This window comes from Macrosteles quadrilineatus, unplaced genomic scaffold (assembly GCF_028750875.1).
Source record: "Macrosteles quadrilineatus isolate MER2022 unplaced genomic scaffold, UCM_ALF_1.0 Scaffold_7__1_contigs__length_78375512, whole genome shotgun sequence".
NCBI lineage: Eukaryota > Metazoa > Arthropoda > Insecta > Hemiptera > Cicadellidae > Macrosteles > Macrosteles quadrilineatus.
Genome location: NW_026542600.1, coordinates 28,169,494 through 28,187,167, shown reverse-complemented (window position 1 = coordinate 28,187,167; position 17,674 = coordinate 28,169,494). Strand labels below are relative to the sequence as shown.

The window sequence follows — 17,674 nt, the reverse complement described above, 5'->3', positions numbered from 1 at the left end:
AAAGTCTTCGCACTAGTTGTTTACTGGTAACATACCTTGCAGAGTCCAAATGTTTGGATGTGCTGATCCTCCAAGAAGGTTGTTTAACCTGTGGTGAAAGCTCTCTTGGCAGTTGTTGGTTCGGTTCAGTTGTTGGAAAACCGAGAAAGATATGCTGCCTACTTTGTTGATCGAGTAGTTCTTCATATACCTAAGATACATTACAAATACTATATTATTATATTTTCACTTTAAACTAAGACCACGTACTCAGGTATAACATTTTTATATGTAGTAAGCGTCTTCGTTTATATTTTGAGATTACATTTGTTAGATGTATTGCACTTCTAGCAAAAGTTCTGATATATGAATACTTGCTGAAATCATTAGTAGTGAAAACGGTTAGTTACAAATTGAAGAGAGAAAAAAATAGTTAGTCTAATTAAATTAAAAAACTAAACCGCAATGATTATTTGTGACTTGATTATTTAGTAAAAAAAAAATGACTTTCTCAAATTATTTACAATTATTTTATTTTGACCAACAGGAACATTTATTTAATAATCCAAATTAATTCCGATTTCGCTAAACGGTTGGATGATATTTACCTAAACATCTTGGCGACTTTCTCCTTATTACTTTGGCTTATGTCTTGTGTGTCTTGGAGCTGAAAGTATGTTTCTACGCTTGTAAGTCCTTCTTCTATTTTTTCATGAGGGAGAAGAGCCAATGCTATGAGCATTTGAGTAGATTTTTTCACTACAGTGTTGTTTTTAAACAGAGTATCAAGTCCAAGAGTTTGTACTTTCCTGTATATGCACTGAAACATAATCGTGCGCTGAAACATAAAGCGTTGACCTATGATGTGATTGTGGCTTCGTCATGTGTATTTTTAAAGTTTGAAGGAGATTAAAAGTTAAATTTTATGATCAGGTTTAATTTTATTAGATAATAGTGTATAAAAAAAAGTATTACAGTAAAACAAACTAAGCAATAATACATTCAAGTTGTTCATGGTTTAAGGAAAATAAAACAATATATAGCCCGAGGCGAAGTAAAGTGGCGAAGCCAGATTTTTGGATAATCTCTTCACAATTATAGTTCCTTGGTACAATCACTATATTCTGTACAGGTGTCAAAATCCAACATATGTCACTGTAGAAGGCATTCTCTACTACTTCAATTTTCATAATACCAATTACAGTAGGTTTATCGAGTGGGTGGGGGGTACAATTCCAGCCGGTACACAAGCCAAGCTAGCTGTCCAAGAGGGGGGTACAATTCCACCCTGTACACATTTGGCTTTCTGATGGGGGGTACAATTCCAGGGAGGTACAATTCCACCCCGTACGTAAATATTTTGATGTTGGCAGGGGGTACAATTCAAGGGGGTACAATTCCAGGGGGGTACAATTCCGGGCCGTACATCTCCTGCTCTTTTTAATATCTAATATAATTATCCGGTTCACTGATCACTTTCACATTAAATAGATTAGATTTCGTTAAAATCAAAGTGTACGGGGTGGAATTGTACCCCCTCTAGGCGTCACGTCAAAATGGCGTCAACGATCGCCGGGGGTTACAATTCCAGGGGGGTACAATTCCGGCGACCCGGCCAGGATCCTGAACAGCACCACACGCACACAAGATTTTTTCTTCGTCTGGTAAGAGACCCCATTTCTGCATGTTTGTTTTGCATTTTGGTACCTTGACCCTGATTCGATTTAGGGTCTTCCACACCATGCAATTCAGGCCTCCATTGGGAGCCAGTTCCTCCCTGGCTGGTATGGGAGGGTTAGTCAACGTGGCCTCCCACCTTGCCACCCGATTGCTTGAGAGTGATACATCCAAGACTTGTGTCCGTGATAAAAAGCCATTTCTGGACCGAAGCCGACGCTCTGCAGGTTGGTGGCTGTGTAATGGGTGACGAGGGTATGTCTCTTGCTTAGTCCTTTCTGCGTCGGCAGCGTCATCACGTTGGATTGATGGAGGGGCGATCCCTATGATAGGATAGAGTACTGGGATTGGTTTCAAACACCCAGTTACAATCCTAGCCATGTCTTTGACTGCAATGTCAACCTTTTTTTGCATATGACGATGCATTCCATACTGGTGCAGCGTACTCCGCAGCCGACATTGAGCGCTAAAGCTGAGGTTCTGAGGACATTAGGGTTAGCACCCAAGCATTTGCTGGTCAGCTTCCTGATCAAATTATTCCTCGCTGAGACTTTACACCTTGTCGCAATACAATGCGCCTTAAATGGCAGTGTGCGGTCTAGTATGACACCAAGATATTTGGGTGTAGGACAATGCTGAAGACTGTCTCCCCTCCACCTCACAATCAACTCACGGCCTGCTTCTCTATTGTTTAGGTGAAAGGCACAAACTTGGGTCTTAGAAGGGTTCGGCTTGAGGTGATTTGCGTCATAGTACTGGGAAAGTTCATTTAGAGTCGTAGTCAACTTCTGTTCCACATCTTCAAAACTCCTAACTTGTGCCACCACTGCCGTATCATCGACATATATATACTCACGTGTAGCGTTTGGCAACGGTTGGTCGTGTATATGTTATAAAGACCTAGGACTAAGACGCTGCCCTGAGGCAATCCATTTCTTTGATTCCTCCATCTACTTTTCTTGCCTAGAAGGGACACGAAAATCACCTGTTCTGAAGAAAGTACTTATCATTGAATTCAGCTGATAGGCTTTGGTAATGCTTTACACTTTTTCCAAGAGTCTTCGATGGTTTACGGTATCGTAGGCAGCTGTTAAATCTACAAAAGCGACACCAGTGATCTGTTTTCTCTCAAACCCATCCTCAATGTGCTGGGTCTGGTTTCAAACTTGGCCACAACAAGCCTTGCCTCGGACTTAGCTCGGATATGGTGAATGGTTCTTCCAGGAAGTGATTCTCACTTGCCACATCATTCTGGAGGGATATTGGCGATTTATCTGTCAATGATCTCCCTAAAACCCGTCCAGTTGGCCTTTTTGAAATTAAACCTGCGCATTAAAGGAACAACTTCAGGTTTATCAACAGTACTAACGGTGCAAACTATAGGTCTCTGTTGAGTTCGGGGAATGGGATCACCTACAGACTTTTTACACTATATAACCTCTCTTCCATCTATCACTGTTAAAGGAGCAAGGGAGCTTAGGATCGCCTATGAGCTGCAGGTCATTTGCCTCAGCCCAGGTTTCAAGTTTTGTCCTATTTTCACTTGTCTCTTTGTATCCTCAAGCAGTGCTCTTACAATTAAAATCCTCGAAGACGAAATTAATGTCATCATAGCATAGATTATCGGGCTTTGTAAATACATACTGAGATTGGGGAGGCTTATACAAAGAGGTGACACTGTACTTTGGTGTCCTGACCGTTAGTATCTCAGTATTGTTCCCCTCAGTCAGCGAAGCTGAGGTGATGCCAATGTATGGCCTGGCAAAAACAGCGCTACCATATTGGTCATGAGGTCTCTCTAGAATCGGTCTCATTCCCTCTATGTTGGGTCTAGGTTTTAAGATGCTCCGGTGTGTTTCTTGCACAAGGAGGAAGTTGCATTCGTACGTCTTACACATATCAGAGAGTAATATTTCTATGTATCTCGATATTCCCTCTATATTAATCGAGATCGTTACTAGTGGCCTTGAAAAAGACCGTTTAGGTAGATTCATTTTTCGAAGTCTTCCGACTGTAGAAGGATTTGCCGCTGAGTTGTCAGCGTTGCCCGATTTAGATGTCGTTCTTAGCGTGTAATGGTCACATTCTTCGGGGAGGCTAATTCTGTGCACTCAAAGCTTTCCATTGACATATTATTTATTCAATTGACATATTATGTTCTACATGACAGATGTTATTAAATAAGCTTTCCATTGACATATTATTTAATAAAATCTGTCAAGTTGAACAGTAGATTCAATTCTATGAAGTTCAAAAAAAAATATCTCTAATTAAGTATTTTCTGACAACGATAAATTTGGAGATTGCTTGGCCCTTTTGCAAATAACTTTTAAATGGTGAGGAAACTGACCAAAGTGGAAGTGATATTCAAAAAGAGAATAATATTTTCTCAAAATTAATGGTTTGTATTTCTACAAAATACTTAATAAAGGCACTTAGGGGCTTAAATAAAGGGACTTAAATAAGTTGACTACAAATAGAAGCTTGAAAATTTAAACTTGAATCACGCCAATTTTAATATATTCCAGTTTTTTTTTTATTTTTTACTACAAATGATTACCTAATAAAAGTTGCGTCCTAATAAAAAAATGTGAAACCCCTATTTTCAATGTATTTCTTATGGAAAATATATTATTAAGTCATCATAAATCATAACAATAACAAACTTTCATAATCATTTGCAAATCTATACGAATTAAGCTTTCTAAAGACCTATTAATTAATCAAATCGGTCCAGTAGAACTCTAGATTTAGTTATACAAAGGTCTTAAAACTGAATTATATATAAGTAGATTGTTAGCTTGACAATACCAGAGTATTGTATTTTAATCTATTGTTTCATCACGCAGGTGCTGATTTTACAGTAGTGATTGAATAGGTCCCAACTGGTGATAACGTGTGTTCAGATTTTCGTTATCAGGCTACCGCAACACTTATATTCCTTGGGACACTCTGGACTAAACTATTGGTTAGTGAGGACAAACCCCAAGTTGCGAAGTCAGCAGCGACACGGAAGAGGTTCCCTGGAAGAGCAGAGGAAAGGTCTGGTGGTGATAAGTGCACATTGTTTGGTGAGTTGTCTTCACTTATTCCCAATGCTCGTGTATGAGCCACTCCTACGCCAATAAGATGTTGCTTTTAACGTAGGGCTTTTTCTAGTCTCAGATCGGTGTACTTATTTACCTCAATCGGGATAATAGATCGTAAACCCTATTTTCATCAAATATATACACACCTAGAAAAAAACGTTTAGTTAATAATCAAATCAATAAATTTAACACGTCCCAGCTATGTAGTTTATACAAATATACAGATACATTGTATAACGTCTAGGGATTTCTCGTAGAATGTAACTCTAAATTTGCTAAAGCAATATTGTCCCTATCAAGATCTTAGTTGAGAGGAAGTAAACAACGGTTTCCTTGTTAAATGAAATTGGGGTTAGGATCCCTCTAACTTGATGTGGTGTTAACTTCCTTCTCCTCTTGGCGAACAAGTAAACCCGGAAATGTCACATAGTGCATTACAGCTGTTTAAATGGTTTCTTATTTTTATCATCTTATGAATTCATTTTAAAGCCAATTTCTTCTTAAGTGAACGTACATTACTTATAATTAAAATATCATATACAACTAGTTGAAAATAAGTAGCCAACATAACGTATCATAACTTGACTAAAGATTTTGTTGTGTGATTAATGCATTAAAACTTAAATCTTAAAGCTCGTATTGAATTTCTATAACACATTTTCACTTCAGGTGAAAATGGATTCAAGTAAAATCTGTGACTGTTAAGATAAAATATTAATTATTAAGCATACTAAGCTGTATTTCGTAGAAAATCTGGCAATAAACGATTCACACTTAACATTACAAGTACACGGACCACCCTCAGTGTTGTTAAATTAAACCATCTTGCATTTCCCTTTGTGTTATCTCTACGGGGCATAATGTGTTTATTATAGTGTAACCAACTTCAGTCCAAGTTTCTTAAATAATTTTTTTCAAATGTGTTTTAAGTTGAGATACTAATATAAAAAAATATATATAAAGCGTTTATATTTTAATTTTGAATCAAAATAAAACTAATAAGTTTTGTGTGTTAAGTAAATCTAATGTGAGAATCATATTATTTAAGGGGATCCGACCATGAACCAATACCATACCACCTGACCAATGGTATGGTTAAATGTAACATTGTATACTCGTACATTAGAATAAACCATAGTTAGTATTTACTAAATTTTTTATCATGTAATATTATTTTTGATTACAACAAATTATTCACATTGGTCTAATAAAGTATAAAAATATAACTATTTTAAATTTGTGTTGTGTTTTATGACACAGGGTTGGATTTTAACAAAAATATGTACAAAAATAATGCGATATGAGTATAGAATTGTGTTTTATATTGAAATGGTTCCTCGACTTGAGGATGAGTGAGACATTATATATCACTAAACTAATTTACGAACTCTCGTATTTTTGTTTAGGTTGATTTATTATGTCAATACTGGGCTAGATAAAACAACCTTGAATACTTATTCATCTTAGCAATAATTATCTTGAAAATAATAATTGGACAATTTTAAAAATCTGAAGAACTCTATCAAATAGGTCAAAACATGGATCAATGATCCTTGACTAGAAACACAGACCAACCTTCAGCAACACTGCTGTCAACAATGTTCTAAACCAAGTATGTATTGACAGCTATAAATATATAAATCAAACTGCCCTTTGTTCACTTAGGTTGAGTGAATCATTTATCGCGATATGATGCCTTTGACGATCGGCTTATTTAAAAGTCAAGCTAAAATATAAATTTGTTTATCTCTTTCCTATACCTGGGAGGAAGAAATAAATCAAAATTTACTATTTAGGGTAAATAAGATAAAACTTTACATTCTTCAGTTTAAGTTCTCTATTTTAATTATCTATTGATATACCAAGATACTATTTTAAGAATAATTTAAGTGTGGTTTAACAATAACTTCCTATAAGAAGAGTTTTAGCAGAATAGAAAGTAGTTTAAGAACAGTTTAATAATAGTAAATTGAAATTATTCAGGTCGAAAGTGCTTGATTTTGTAATAATGTTTAGACATTACAAAATATTACATTTAACAGACGTGAATGTAGCATTGTCCTTATAGATGGTTCAAGTTGCTAGAAACTTGTGTTCAAATACATCCTGACTCCACATAATGAAATGTAAAAATTTGGATACCATATCACCGTTGATCCTCTACAACGTTTTGCAGCGAGTGTGTAGTTTTAAACCTAATGGCCATGCCATTATAAATAAATTAAAACATTTAGCTTCGATGTCTAGTGTACGCGTATGTACGCTGTCTGAGACAACATGTCACAATGATCTGTGTTGATACAATATTATGTAGTTGTACAGTTGCATCTGTATGACCAACTTGAATATTATACAAAGACAAATTATGGGCAAGCTTTATGGGCAATTGAATGTCAATTATGAAACTTGGATATTCTGACCTGTTTGGTCTATATAATGTGCTTTATAACCCAGTTCACTTTTTATGGACAGTCAGGGCCGAAATAAGGAATGAATCTGCAGTGTAAAACCCCAAATGTATCAAAACACATACCGTGTGTCTCAAAAGGCCCACCCTCTGTTATTTATTTATTAATAAATATAAAATTATTATGATAATAAAATACTTATTTATGTAAATTAATGATAAAATGATACTTATTCATGTGAATGAAATGAAAAACCACTTAGATTAAATTGTATTTAACTGTTTAAAGTAAAAGGCAGTTTCCAATCACAGGTTAAATCCTGTCCGAGGTGTCGGGGCAAGGGTAGCAACCTTGACCTCATTTCAAAAGCACTATTAGTTAGCTCCCGGCCGTAACACTTTAAAATTGTAATAAAGCTTATTTTATACTTCTTAGAGAAGCACTAAGGGCAGTTCGTGTGTTACTAATTATTTTAGAAAAAATAGGTAACTTATATTACCCGAAGAATGGTTCTATCAGATGAAGATATTATTTCTTCATTCATACTCACAAGTAAGACAACACAAGTAAGTTTGTTTTTATAAATAAATTAATAAAGTTTATACGTGGATAACGAATAAGTATTTTATTTACTTTTAAAACAATTAAAACTTTGAACTTTTGATACGATTTACGTAGAGACATCTAGTTTGCGCCTTTCTTGTTATGTTATTATACACTTTAAAAGTACGAATATTTCTATTTACAGTTTTGATTTTAAAATTGCGACTTACCTCCAAAGTACCCCCTTTATTTGGGGGGGAGGGGTTGTACATACACCAACAACTTCCTTTTTTGATCATATTTTAACGAGTTATATTTCCTAGTGGAGTAAATTTTCGCTATTTGGCCGCACACCGATTGTTAAGGTAAGCAAGTGGCGGTGGCGAAGCTATAGCTGACCCGGCCTATCAGTTCCTATCCTTTAGGACAGCCTAAGGGCTTCGATTCGTGGATCACGGACAGTGAGGGGTAGAGGTTTGTGTCCGATGTAGACGACGGGTGTACGTGCTGTTTGTTTATCCAACACGTTATCTTGGTAGTTTTGATATTGTAGTACCGGCTATCAAATATATTTATTGGGTGTTTGAAAAGTAATTTATAATTATTACACTGCTACTAAGTAGCTCAATACTTTAATAATAGTGCAACTGGCATTTAGTTCTATAGTTCTACCTTTTGAATTGGTATGTATTAAGAACAACTACTAGGTGTTTGGTCACTCTGCCTAAAAGTATAGTTTTATTATAATTATTTGGTATTATTTTATTGAGTGAATTATTGATTGATTGTTAGCTTGGGCATTACAGCTGTGTGTGTAGGATTTTAGGGCCGAGTAGACCCCGCCTGTTAATAACGTGCGTTGAGGTACGTATTGGTGGAGTTATCGTGTCACTCACGTTGTTTTTGGCACTCTGGGCTTAACTATTGGATAGTTAGGACGAGTTGCGTAGTCAGCAACGGCCCTCTAGGAGAGTGGAGAGTCGACGTAGGCCTGGGTGTGATTAATACACGTTTGTTTGGTGGCGACTTGTTTTTCTTGTTCACAGTGCCCTTTGATGACCCCGCAGGGGGCCCATGCTTGCGTGGGTACGTGGCCTAGCGACCACGCGGACCCTAGCTCTCCCAGAGGGGAGGTAATTGCCCGGTGTTTCAACCGGCACTTCAGGTAGGCCACAGTTATGGACGACTGGTAAGCGCCAGCCCCTTAGGGGGAGCCTCCAGTGACATTCCCTCCATTCAGGGTGGTGGGGTGTTTAGCTCTCAGTGACGCCGTTAATTCCGCCTCTCCTCACCTACCTGTAACTGTAGTTGTGACTTGAGTTCTTCGGGCTCGTCCTACCTGTTGTGTACGACTGACATTTTGCGAGGCATATCCTCGGCTCTGTAAGTAGCCTCGTCCTGGGAGGTGAAAAACCTAGCCCCCAAAGGGGAGGTAACTGCTCGGTGTTGGTATCGGCTTTTCAAGTAGGCCATAGATATGGACGTCTGGTAAGCGCCAGCCCCTTAGGGGGAGCCTCCAGTGACATTCTTCCATCCAGGTTGGTTGGGTGTTTAGCTCTCGGAGAGGTGGAAGTGCGCCATCAATCTCCCATCCACCTGTGACTATGGTTCTTTGGGCTTCGGCCTGCTTGTTCTGTGCGACCAGCATTCTGTGTGGCATATCCTCGACTTTGGAAGTAGCCTTTCCTGGGGGTGAAATCGGGCAAGTACCCGTAAGCTCACGGGGACACTCTAGGGGAGCGTAACTTTCCGCAGTGTGAGGGTAACGGCTGGGCGCACTCCATCAGCCAATCCCTGTCTCTGAGACCGGAAGGTATGGTTATCTAGAGTGTGGGGAGTTCTCCCTGGAACTTCAATTGAGCAAAGGGTGTCGCCACCTTTGGTGGATAGGTTCATCCGGGTGGGACCCACTTCTATTCCTGCCTCCTTTTGGGAAACCCTGATGGCCTGGCAGTGATGTTGGGCTGGACGGGCAAATGAAGTAGATCGGGTGCTGGGTTCAAGCCCGCTAGAGGTGTTCAGGGATCTATCGCCTTGGTCACCTCTGGTTTCCCAGCAACTGGGTAAGGTCTCGATCGGGTAGTGATGTAAATAGGTGGTTGGGGTTCCTCCCATCAGCTTGCTGGTGGTCCCCTTCTTCCTGGCTTTGATGGCGGGCTCTGCCTGTCAGGGATTAGATAGGTCCCGAGTGTTGCTTGCACTAAATGCGTCAGGGCATTCCATTGTGGTCCTTCTGGGTTTCGTACCTGGGGGAGCCCAGGTGGAGTGACGCTTAAACAAGTAGCCGGTATCCCTGGTTAGGACTGAGGGGAAACCCTCTCTCCGATGGGTTGCTTCCGCAGCCGGTGAGCCTGATGACCTTAAGTCATCCTCCCATGATGTGCCAAAGGTTGGTGCATTAGCTTCGGCCTACATCATGGGGCCCGGGTATGTTTAATTTCAGGTACCGGGCTTGAAGTCAGGGAGCTTGTCCTTATGACAAAATGAAATGCGAATGCGAATGCGAATGCGAATGCGAAATGCCCTTTGATGAGCCAGTCCTATTGGTTATATCCGACTTTTGGCCTAGTGGTTTCCCCCGTAGCAGACCCTGGAACTTTACCCAGCCATTGTAGGCTGAGTTATCTTTGGCAAACGTTTGCGATGGCACTTGTAATATTTTTATAATTGCAGAAAACATCGTTCCAATATAAAATATTCCCTGAATATTGCAATTTTATCTCTGTTACGGGGTTGGAACTATTGAGACACACGGAATATACTACTATAATCAAAAATTATCTGTTATCATAATAAAATTTATTTTAATTAGGCAATTGAAAACTTTATAATTGGGTAAAATATTCAATAAATTTAAACTTTCAATGTTTATTCGTGGTAAATCAAAACTCATAAAAACTATGTTGAGTAATTGATATTTCTCAATCAATGAGTGTCATTAAAAAAATTTAGTAGGCTATACATTTTTCTTCATACCCTCCAATCTCTTATTTATGTATTTATTCATTTCATTCCAACCGCAAAATCATTACACAAAACAATACAACTAAAGATGTCTAGGTACTATTCACATACTTTAATAATGAATGAATACTAAGTGCTACATGTGGTGACATAACAAGCAAATAAATAAGTATCAATAACAAACGATAGCAACAACAACAACAACACTATGGCTAATTACTATAATTGACATACAACAAAACAAATTTACTAGCAAGCTATCAGGCATACATGGAAATATTTTAAATAAATGAATTTTAGTTTGTTTCCTACCAAGAAATCTTCTAGACATATGTGATTTCTGTTGATGATTAATTTATAAATTATTCTATATCTATGTTCTTAACACGTTCAATGAATTTATGATTGTTTAACTTAGAATCATAATGAAGGTCACCCTCATTTGGTATTTCAAATTCGTAAAGTAGTGCATTTACAACGTTCATGACGCTATTGACTGGAGCCATAATGACCTTAATGTTTTACCATAATATAAGCTACTATAGAAGAACGTCATTAATTAGCGAACAATGGAACAATAGAATACCTCTTTGTAAAACAAAACACGAAACATTAGAGGAAAAATATCAAGCTAATTAAGTATTGTTCGCGCATTTATGTAAACGTTTATCATCTTTTGTTAACAAATGGTTATAATTCATTCAGATATGTATTAACTGTATATAAAATAAAGTTTGTTTTATGATTCATTACCTTTAATACTGAGATAAACAAATATGTAAATGTGAGAAACAAATTTTATAGAAAATTAAAGATATTCATTTAAAGGCCTACCACTTATCAATATTAGCACAGATACCAACAGAGAACAAATCAAGAATATAAGTGCCTAAATTTCCTAAAATTCCTAAACTATGTTTTTTTTGCAGCAATCAATTTTTGCAGCAGCTGTTTTTTTTAGGAATCACCAAAAGTATATATTACACTTCAATCGGATGAGTAATTGTAGAGGTCATATTAAATACTATCTCTCACTAGTTTGAGCACAATGAAATTCAAATATTAACGTACCTTCCTATGCCAGTGCTGCTGAACCACTTAATTTGTAAAAAAAATCATTGGTACGTTTTCAGTTTATATTTTAGTTAATGTTAAATTTTTAACCGTAAGTTATATAAGTTTGGGTTGTATGTTCTATTCTTACACTATCTAGAAGTTTACTATACAAAATTCATCGTTTATACACTATCCAAAGTTTTCCTTCAACTACTGTACTTATGTTTATAAGATTATATATTTTAAAGGAGATTTTGATGGAATAGCCTACAGGTATAATTCTCACTAATTATTGATGTTGATCTACAAATGGTCATATTGATCTGAAATAACAAAATAGTTCGCTCCAAGTTCGCTGAACATTTATTAAATTCAAACCATACTGTTAGTAGTTTTAATGATAATGCAGAAATTCTACATGTTTGTAAGAAAGGCTTCATGCTAGACACCCTTGAAGAGTTTGAAATATACAAAGCCACTAAATCCGACCCGTACAACATGCTCAATGAAAAACTTAATTATGGTTCAAACAAACTATTCAACACAGTCTTAGATCACTTTGGTAACAATTATGTTGGCAACACGAGTCCTGGAGGCACAGCTGATAAACGAAATGGAGTGGGGTAAATAGTCAGTCGTCGTCGACCAGTTCAGTGACGTGTGCCGGCCGGCAAATTATGTTAAATGTCTACCGTGTTCGTGTTATGTTTGTTTGTGTGTTCAATGTATTTAATATTTGACGACATTCACCGAATGTAATTTTTAACGTTCCGTTTTGATAATGACTACGCAGTAGTCGAAACTATAGTCAACGAATACCGACTAAGGAATTGTGGACGTCAAGGTACGTAACCTGTTATAATTGATTACCAATTCCGGAAGGCTTCAACATGAATAAGTCACACTAAGTCATTACTGAACTCAAATTTTGAACTACTAGATATATCCTCTAGGTACCCCGTATGCACAAAACCCACTTTGGAAAAGACCGAATTTCTTCCATTTTATGGCAAATTTCAAAGTAATTTTGTACCTGATTCGAAATTGTTGTTCAGCTACGTGTAGCCACTCTATTTAAATATATTACACTTTATTTCAACTCAATATACTACGTCATAAAAAAGCCGTGAGATTTTATGTTGTAAGCTGTGTTTTTATAACGGATGGTACAAACAAACATGGGCTCTTATGGAAAAGCAACAGCTGTTCAGAATTTAGATGCAATGTAAGAAGCCAGTGGCCAGCGGCCCAGCGCAAAGTGTGAAAGGGAAGTTGGTTTTAGGGAGGGACAGAGGGGTAGAATAGAATAGAATCTTTTATTGTCGCTAAACATAATACATCTTATAGACAGTGTGTCATTTAAAATAGCCTAAATTAAGTCACATTCGACATGATTGTCACATTAACTTACTTGAAACACAAAATTTAGCCGTGCAATGACATACTTAAAAACTCGTTAACATGGTAGAATGGGTTTTCTACAAGCCAGTCAAAAATATAGTTTTACTAACATTTTCTTGTTTTACTGTTTGTCCTTTAAGAGGTAGCTTGTTAAACAGCCTAACAATCATGACTTTAAATGATATTGAAGTTTTACTAAGCGTAAATCTAAAAAAAAATATTTTGTGGCTTGTCCTGGTAAAGTGGTCATGGACCTGATTTGACAGCGTAAGATTTTTATAATTAAGCTTCACATAGACAAGACAAATAAAAATATACATATTTACAACAGTGGGGATTTTAAGTTGTTTAAACAGTGGTCTACAGTGCTCTGGGGAAACTGTGTTTAACAAGATCCTTACCGGTTTTTTAACCTGTAACACATCCTCAACTTTTGAGCTATTACTCCAATACAACAAACCATAAAGAAACAAGCTTTGAAAGAAAGAAAAATAACACGAACGAAGATATTTTCATGTTAACCACCCTTAACAGTTTTGAACAGGTTTTCGCAACATGATCATCCCATCCTAACTTTGGGTCCAGATAAAATCCTACAAGTTTAACACTCACATCATTGTCTACCTTTTTAAGGGTGTCTAAATCTAAAGAAAAATTAATGTTCCGTGTTTTATTTACATTAAGAAGAATTTTTTGCAGCATACCACTCAGATGCTTCTTTTAAAATTACAGTACTCATTTGGTTAGGCAAGACTTGATGATTTTTTCCTGATCCAAAAAATGTCATCGTCCGCAAACATGATTGTATTTTCTGATGTGTTTTCGGGCAAGTCATTCACCATTATTAAAAACAGAAAAGGTCCCGAGACCGACTCCTATGGCACTCTATACATCACCTCGGTAGCAGCAGACTTTGCGTCTTCTACGTAAACCTTTGGTTGCCGATTTGTAAGACAAGAATCAAAAAATTTTAATTTCCTTGCCAACTATGACATAGTATTTTTACTTTTTCAAGAGTATTCCACGGTCGACACAGTCAAAGAAGTTTGAGGGATGTGGAATGGTCCTACTTAGGGATGGGCTTTTTTTCTATTCGCCAACTTTACATTAAAAATATATTAATTCATATTTTCAAAAATTACAATAACATTTTCCATGGAATTGCACATTCACACAACACAAGGTATTCTTCAAGAGTTGATATCACTACATTACAATAAAATTATTCATTTTCTTCAATTAACTCCTTTTACATTTCTCATATTCTGTTTCGTAACATCGGCTCTTATTTTAATGACTTAGACATCTTTGATTCACCTTCTCTCAACTTATTTAAAATCAGGCTTAAAGAATTCCTTCTAAATCTAGGAACGGGCGAGGCCGAAGTTATCATCTCAGCTGATTACCGGCGTGTTTGACCTTACTCTTGTGCTGTGCTGTCCCTCCACACCAGCCCCCCAGCCATGCGCACAGCTCCTGGCCGACACAACTGTATGGACACAACACAACTGTAATTTGCTCCCACAGAAATTATCTATCACTCATTTCATGCCAATTGCATATCATTCATCCTCAAGAAAAATTTTATTCAATTTCCGTTTGAATTTTCAATCAACAAATTTAGGCCATTAAAGACTATATGCAACCCAGCAGACGCACAGGCAGAGTTCGTCTTTGTCTGCTGATTCCTCAAGACCATTAATTACAACTAGCTACAAAATTATAAGTTTATTATGTTCGTTTTGCTATTTTTATTATAACATTAAGTTCACAACTTTGTTATTTTTTCTGTTTTAGATTATTTTGTGTTGTAAACTTAATATTATAGTAAAAAGGTAAACATTGTACTTTGTAGCAATTTTGACGGAATAAATCACTCATTCATTCATTCATTCATAGGTACTTTGACAAACTAGTTCCAGTAGGTCCAGGTCCATGAGAGTACATTGACTAGTTACTTTGTACCTATCGGTACAGGAACAGAGGCAGTGGCTGTCAGCGCCCTGAATAATGACTGACACGGCATTTTTCCCACGCTGGATCGGTAACAATAGGCTATACAATAGAAAACGGACTATCCTTTTATTTATGTATTTGTTCCTATGACAAATTCCATTAAACAATACACATCAAAACGAGATGTTTTGCAAAAATAAATACTTAAGAATTGCAATTCACATGGCACAATATACATACAAAAGACTAGAAAAGGTTTCAGATTGCATTGACTGATCCGACTCATTACAAAATAATACATGCATGAACAAGCAGAATAAATAGTTACAGACTAACATTACAAGAGACATCATATCATACTAATTATAACGACAGAATAAATACTCATATACATGAAGAAGCACAATAAATAGTTAAAGACTGACATTACAAGAGATATTCATATCACTAGTTATACAACAGAATAAATACTACAACAATCAAAATACAATATAATACAGTAACAAGGCAAATTAATCAAATTTTATATAGCTCTTATGCTGTAACTTCGGTAGGATTCAACCAGACAGAAGCTCGAGAGCACACTTTTGGCCCCGTTGAAGACTGTTGAAGAATATGTCGCACTCCGACGCTACTTGGTTTCCCAGTCTTAAAAAGCGAGCCAGACAAATTTAGTGTAATTTTGCTATGTAGTGCAATCTTGTACTGTGTAGTAGTCGTAGTTGGTAGAGCGGTGGCGGCGATTTAGAAGTCCACGGGACATGATATTTGATGGTACTTTAAAGAACATTTCTGACAAGAGGTCTGCGCACCGTACATCACCATTCAGGAGTTTCAGGAGATACACCACAACTGCTACATCATGTCTCAGAGCAAGGGGATGGAGTTTCAACGTTTCAGACAGTTCATCAATATTCACCTCCAAGTACACATAGCCAAGTCAAACTCCGACTAGACGAATGAAGCGCCACTGCAGAGACTCCAGTCTTAAGGGGACCAGACAGGGCTGGCGTATTCAAGAAGTTTACGGACGAGTGCACAATAGAGTGATCGAAGAGCAACTGGGTTGTTGATTCCTCTTGAGAAACGTGCGATGAAGCCTATCATTTTACTGGCCTTACTACAGATTCTGTCGATGTAGCTTGAGAAGCTCTTGTCGCTATCAAAGTAAACATCCAAATCCTTTGTTTTCTTGACTTTTGGAATTTGAATACCTGAGATCAGGTACTGGTATTCAGCTGGAGACTTTGGTCGGTAGAATGTTATCATAGAGCATTTGCTGGGATTGACGGACATGCCATTAGCAATGCACTACTCCTCGATTGCAGAAAGACTGTGCTGCAACTCCCGATGATTTTAGTGTGATTTCACTTCTGTAGATATTTTCAGGTCATCTGCAAATTGTAGAGCATCAACATAGATCGCGTCCAGGAGGTCATTGATAAATGCATTGAAGAGACATGGGCCCAGTGATGAACCTTGTGGGACCCCAGAAGATGGAAAGAACTGGGGTGATCTAGATGGGCCAATTTTCACTGATAACATGCGACCTTGCAAATAGCTGGACAACCAAGATAGCAGTGGGCCAACAATACCACATACTTCAAGCTTTAATAGGAGGATGGAGTGATCAACTCTGTCAAACGCTTTGGACATATCGATATAAATAACGTCAACTTGTTTACTCTCCCGGAAGGCAGCCAGGACATATTGTAGGAAAAGCAGAAGGTTGGACACTGTAGATCTACCTCGTACAAAGCCATGCTGAGACGGGAGAATGAGGCTACAAGATGTGAAAGTTGAGCTTGTCTAACACGAGGCTCTCGAAGACTTTACCCATGACAGGCAGGATGGTTATTGGACGATAGTTCTTTGTGTCAGCAGGGTCACCAGCCTTATGTATTGGTGTGATATAACCACTTGTAGCATTCTCCGGACAGAGACCTGCAAGCACTTCTCAATTAGCAAACTCATAGTAGTGGGCAAGATTAAGGCTGCTTTTATAAAGCCTGTGAGCAATCTTCTTCTGTATGATGAGGTTTTTGAGTTCTCTACTAAACCATCTCGGGAAATGCGTGATGCCGAATCTTTTAAGTGGACTCGCACAGGTGGTTGCACTGCCAAAGATGCTCTGCGAACGGCTAAACTTTAAATCTATTTTGAACCAAGAGCGCTGCATTTAACATCGGTTTCATTAATAGTTTTCATTTTAGACAAATAATTAATTATCATAGTAGGCTATTAGGCCTAGTTATTTATTGTTCTATTGTATGGCTTTGAAATGAGATGAAATATATAGTTAAAGTAACAGTTTTTTTTTTTTTTTAATTAGGTTCGTACTACATTAAACTAAATATCCTTAAAATAAAATCAAGCCAAAATTCCATTATTAAACATTTTTATACTTATAGTTTACTAATAGGTATAATGTTAATAAAACCCAGGATCAAGTGTTAAAGTTCAAAAATATAAAATAACGCTATACAATTAACTGTATACAAATTAAATCTATATAGTACATTAATACATTATTTATAAATGGACATAGTCGTCGGTTTTAGTCGAGTTTTGTGTTCATTTTGAAATTCCCCTGCTTTGGAG

The 17,674-nt window shown here is 37.1% G+C and overlaps 1 protein-coding gene across 1 annotated transcript; it reads right to left on the bottom strand.

Moving 5' to 3' along the window:
• Window positions 1-16,060: 16,060 nt before the first annotated feature.
• Window positions 16,061-16,369, bottom strand: LOC128998891 (uncharacterized). Its single transcript, XM_054425245.1, has one exon. The coding sequence runs from the start codon at window positions 16,367-16,369 to the stop codon at window positions 16,061-16,063; it is 309 nt and encodes a 102-aa protein (XP_054281220.1).
• Between the last annotated feature and the right edge of the window lie 1,305 nt (window positions 16,370-17,674).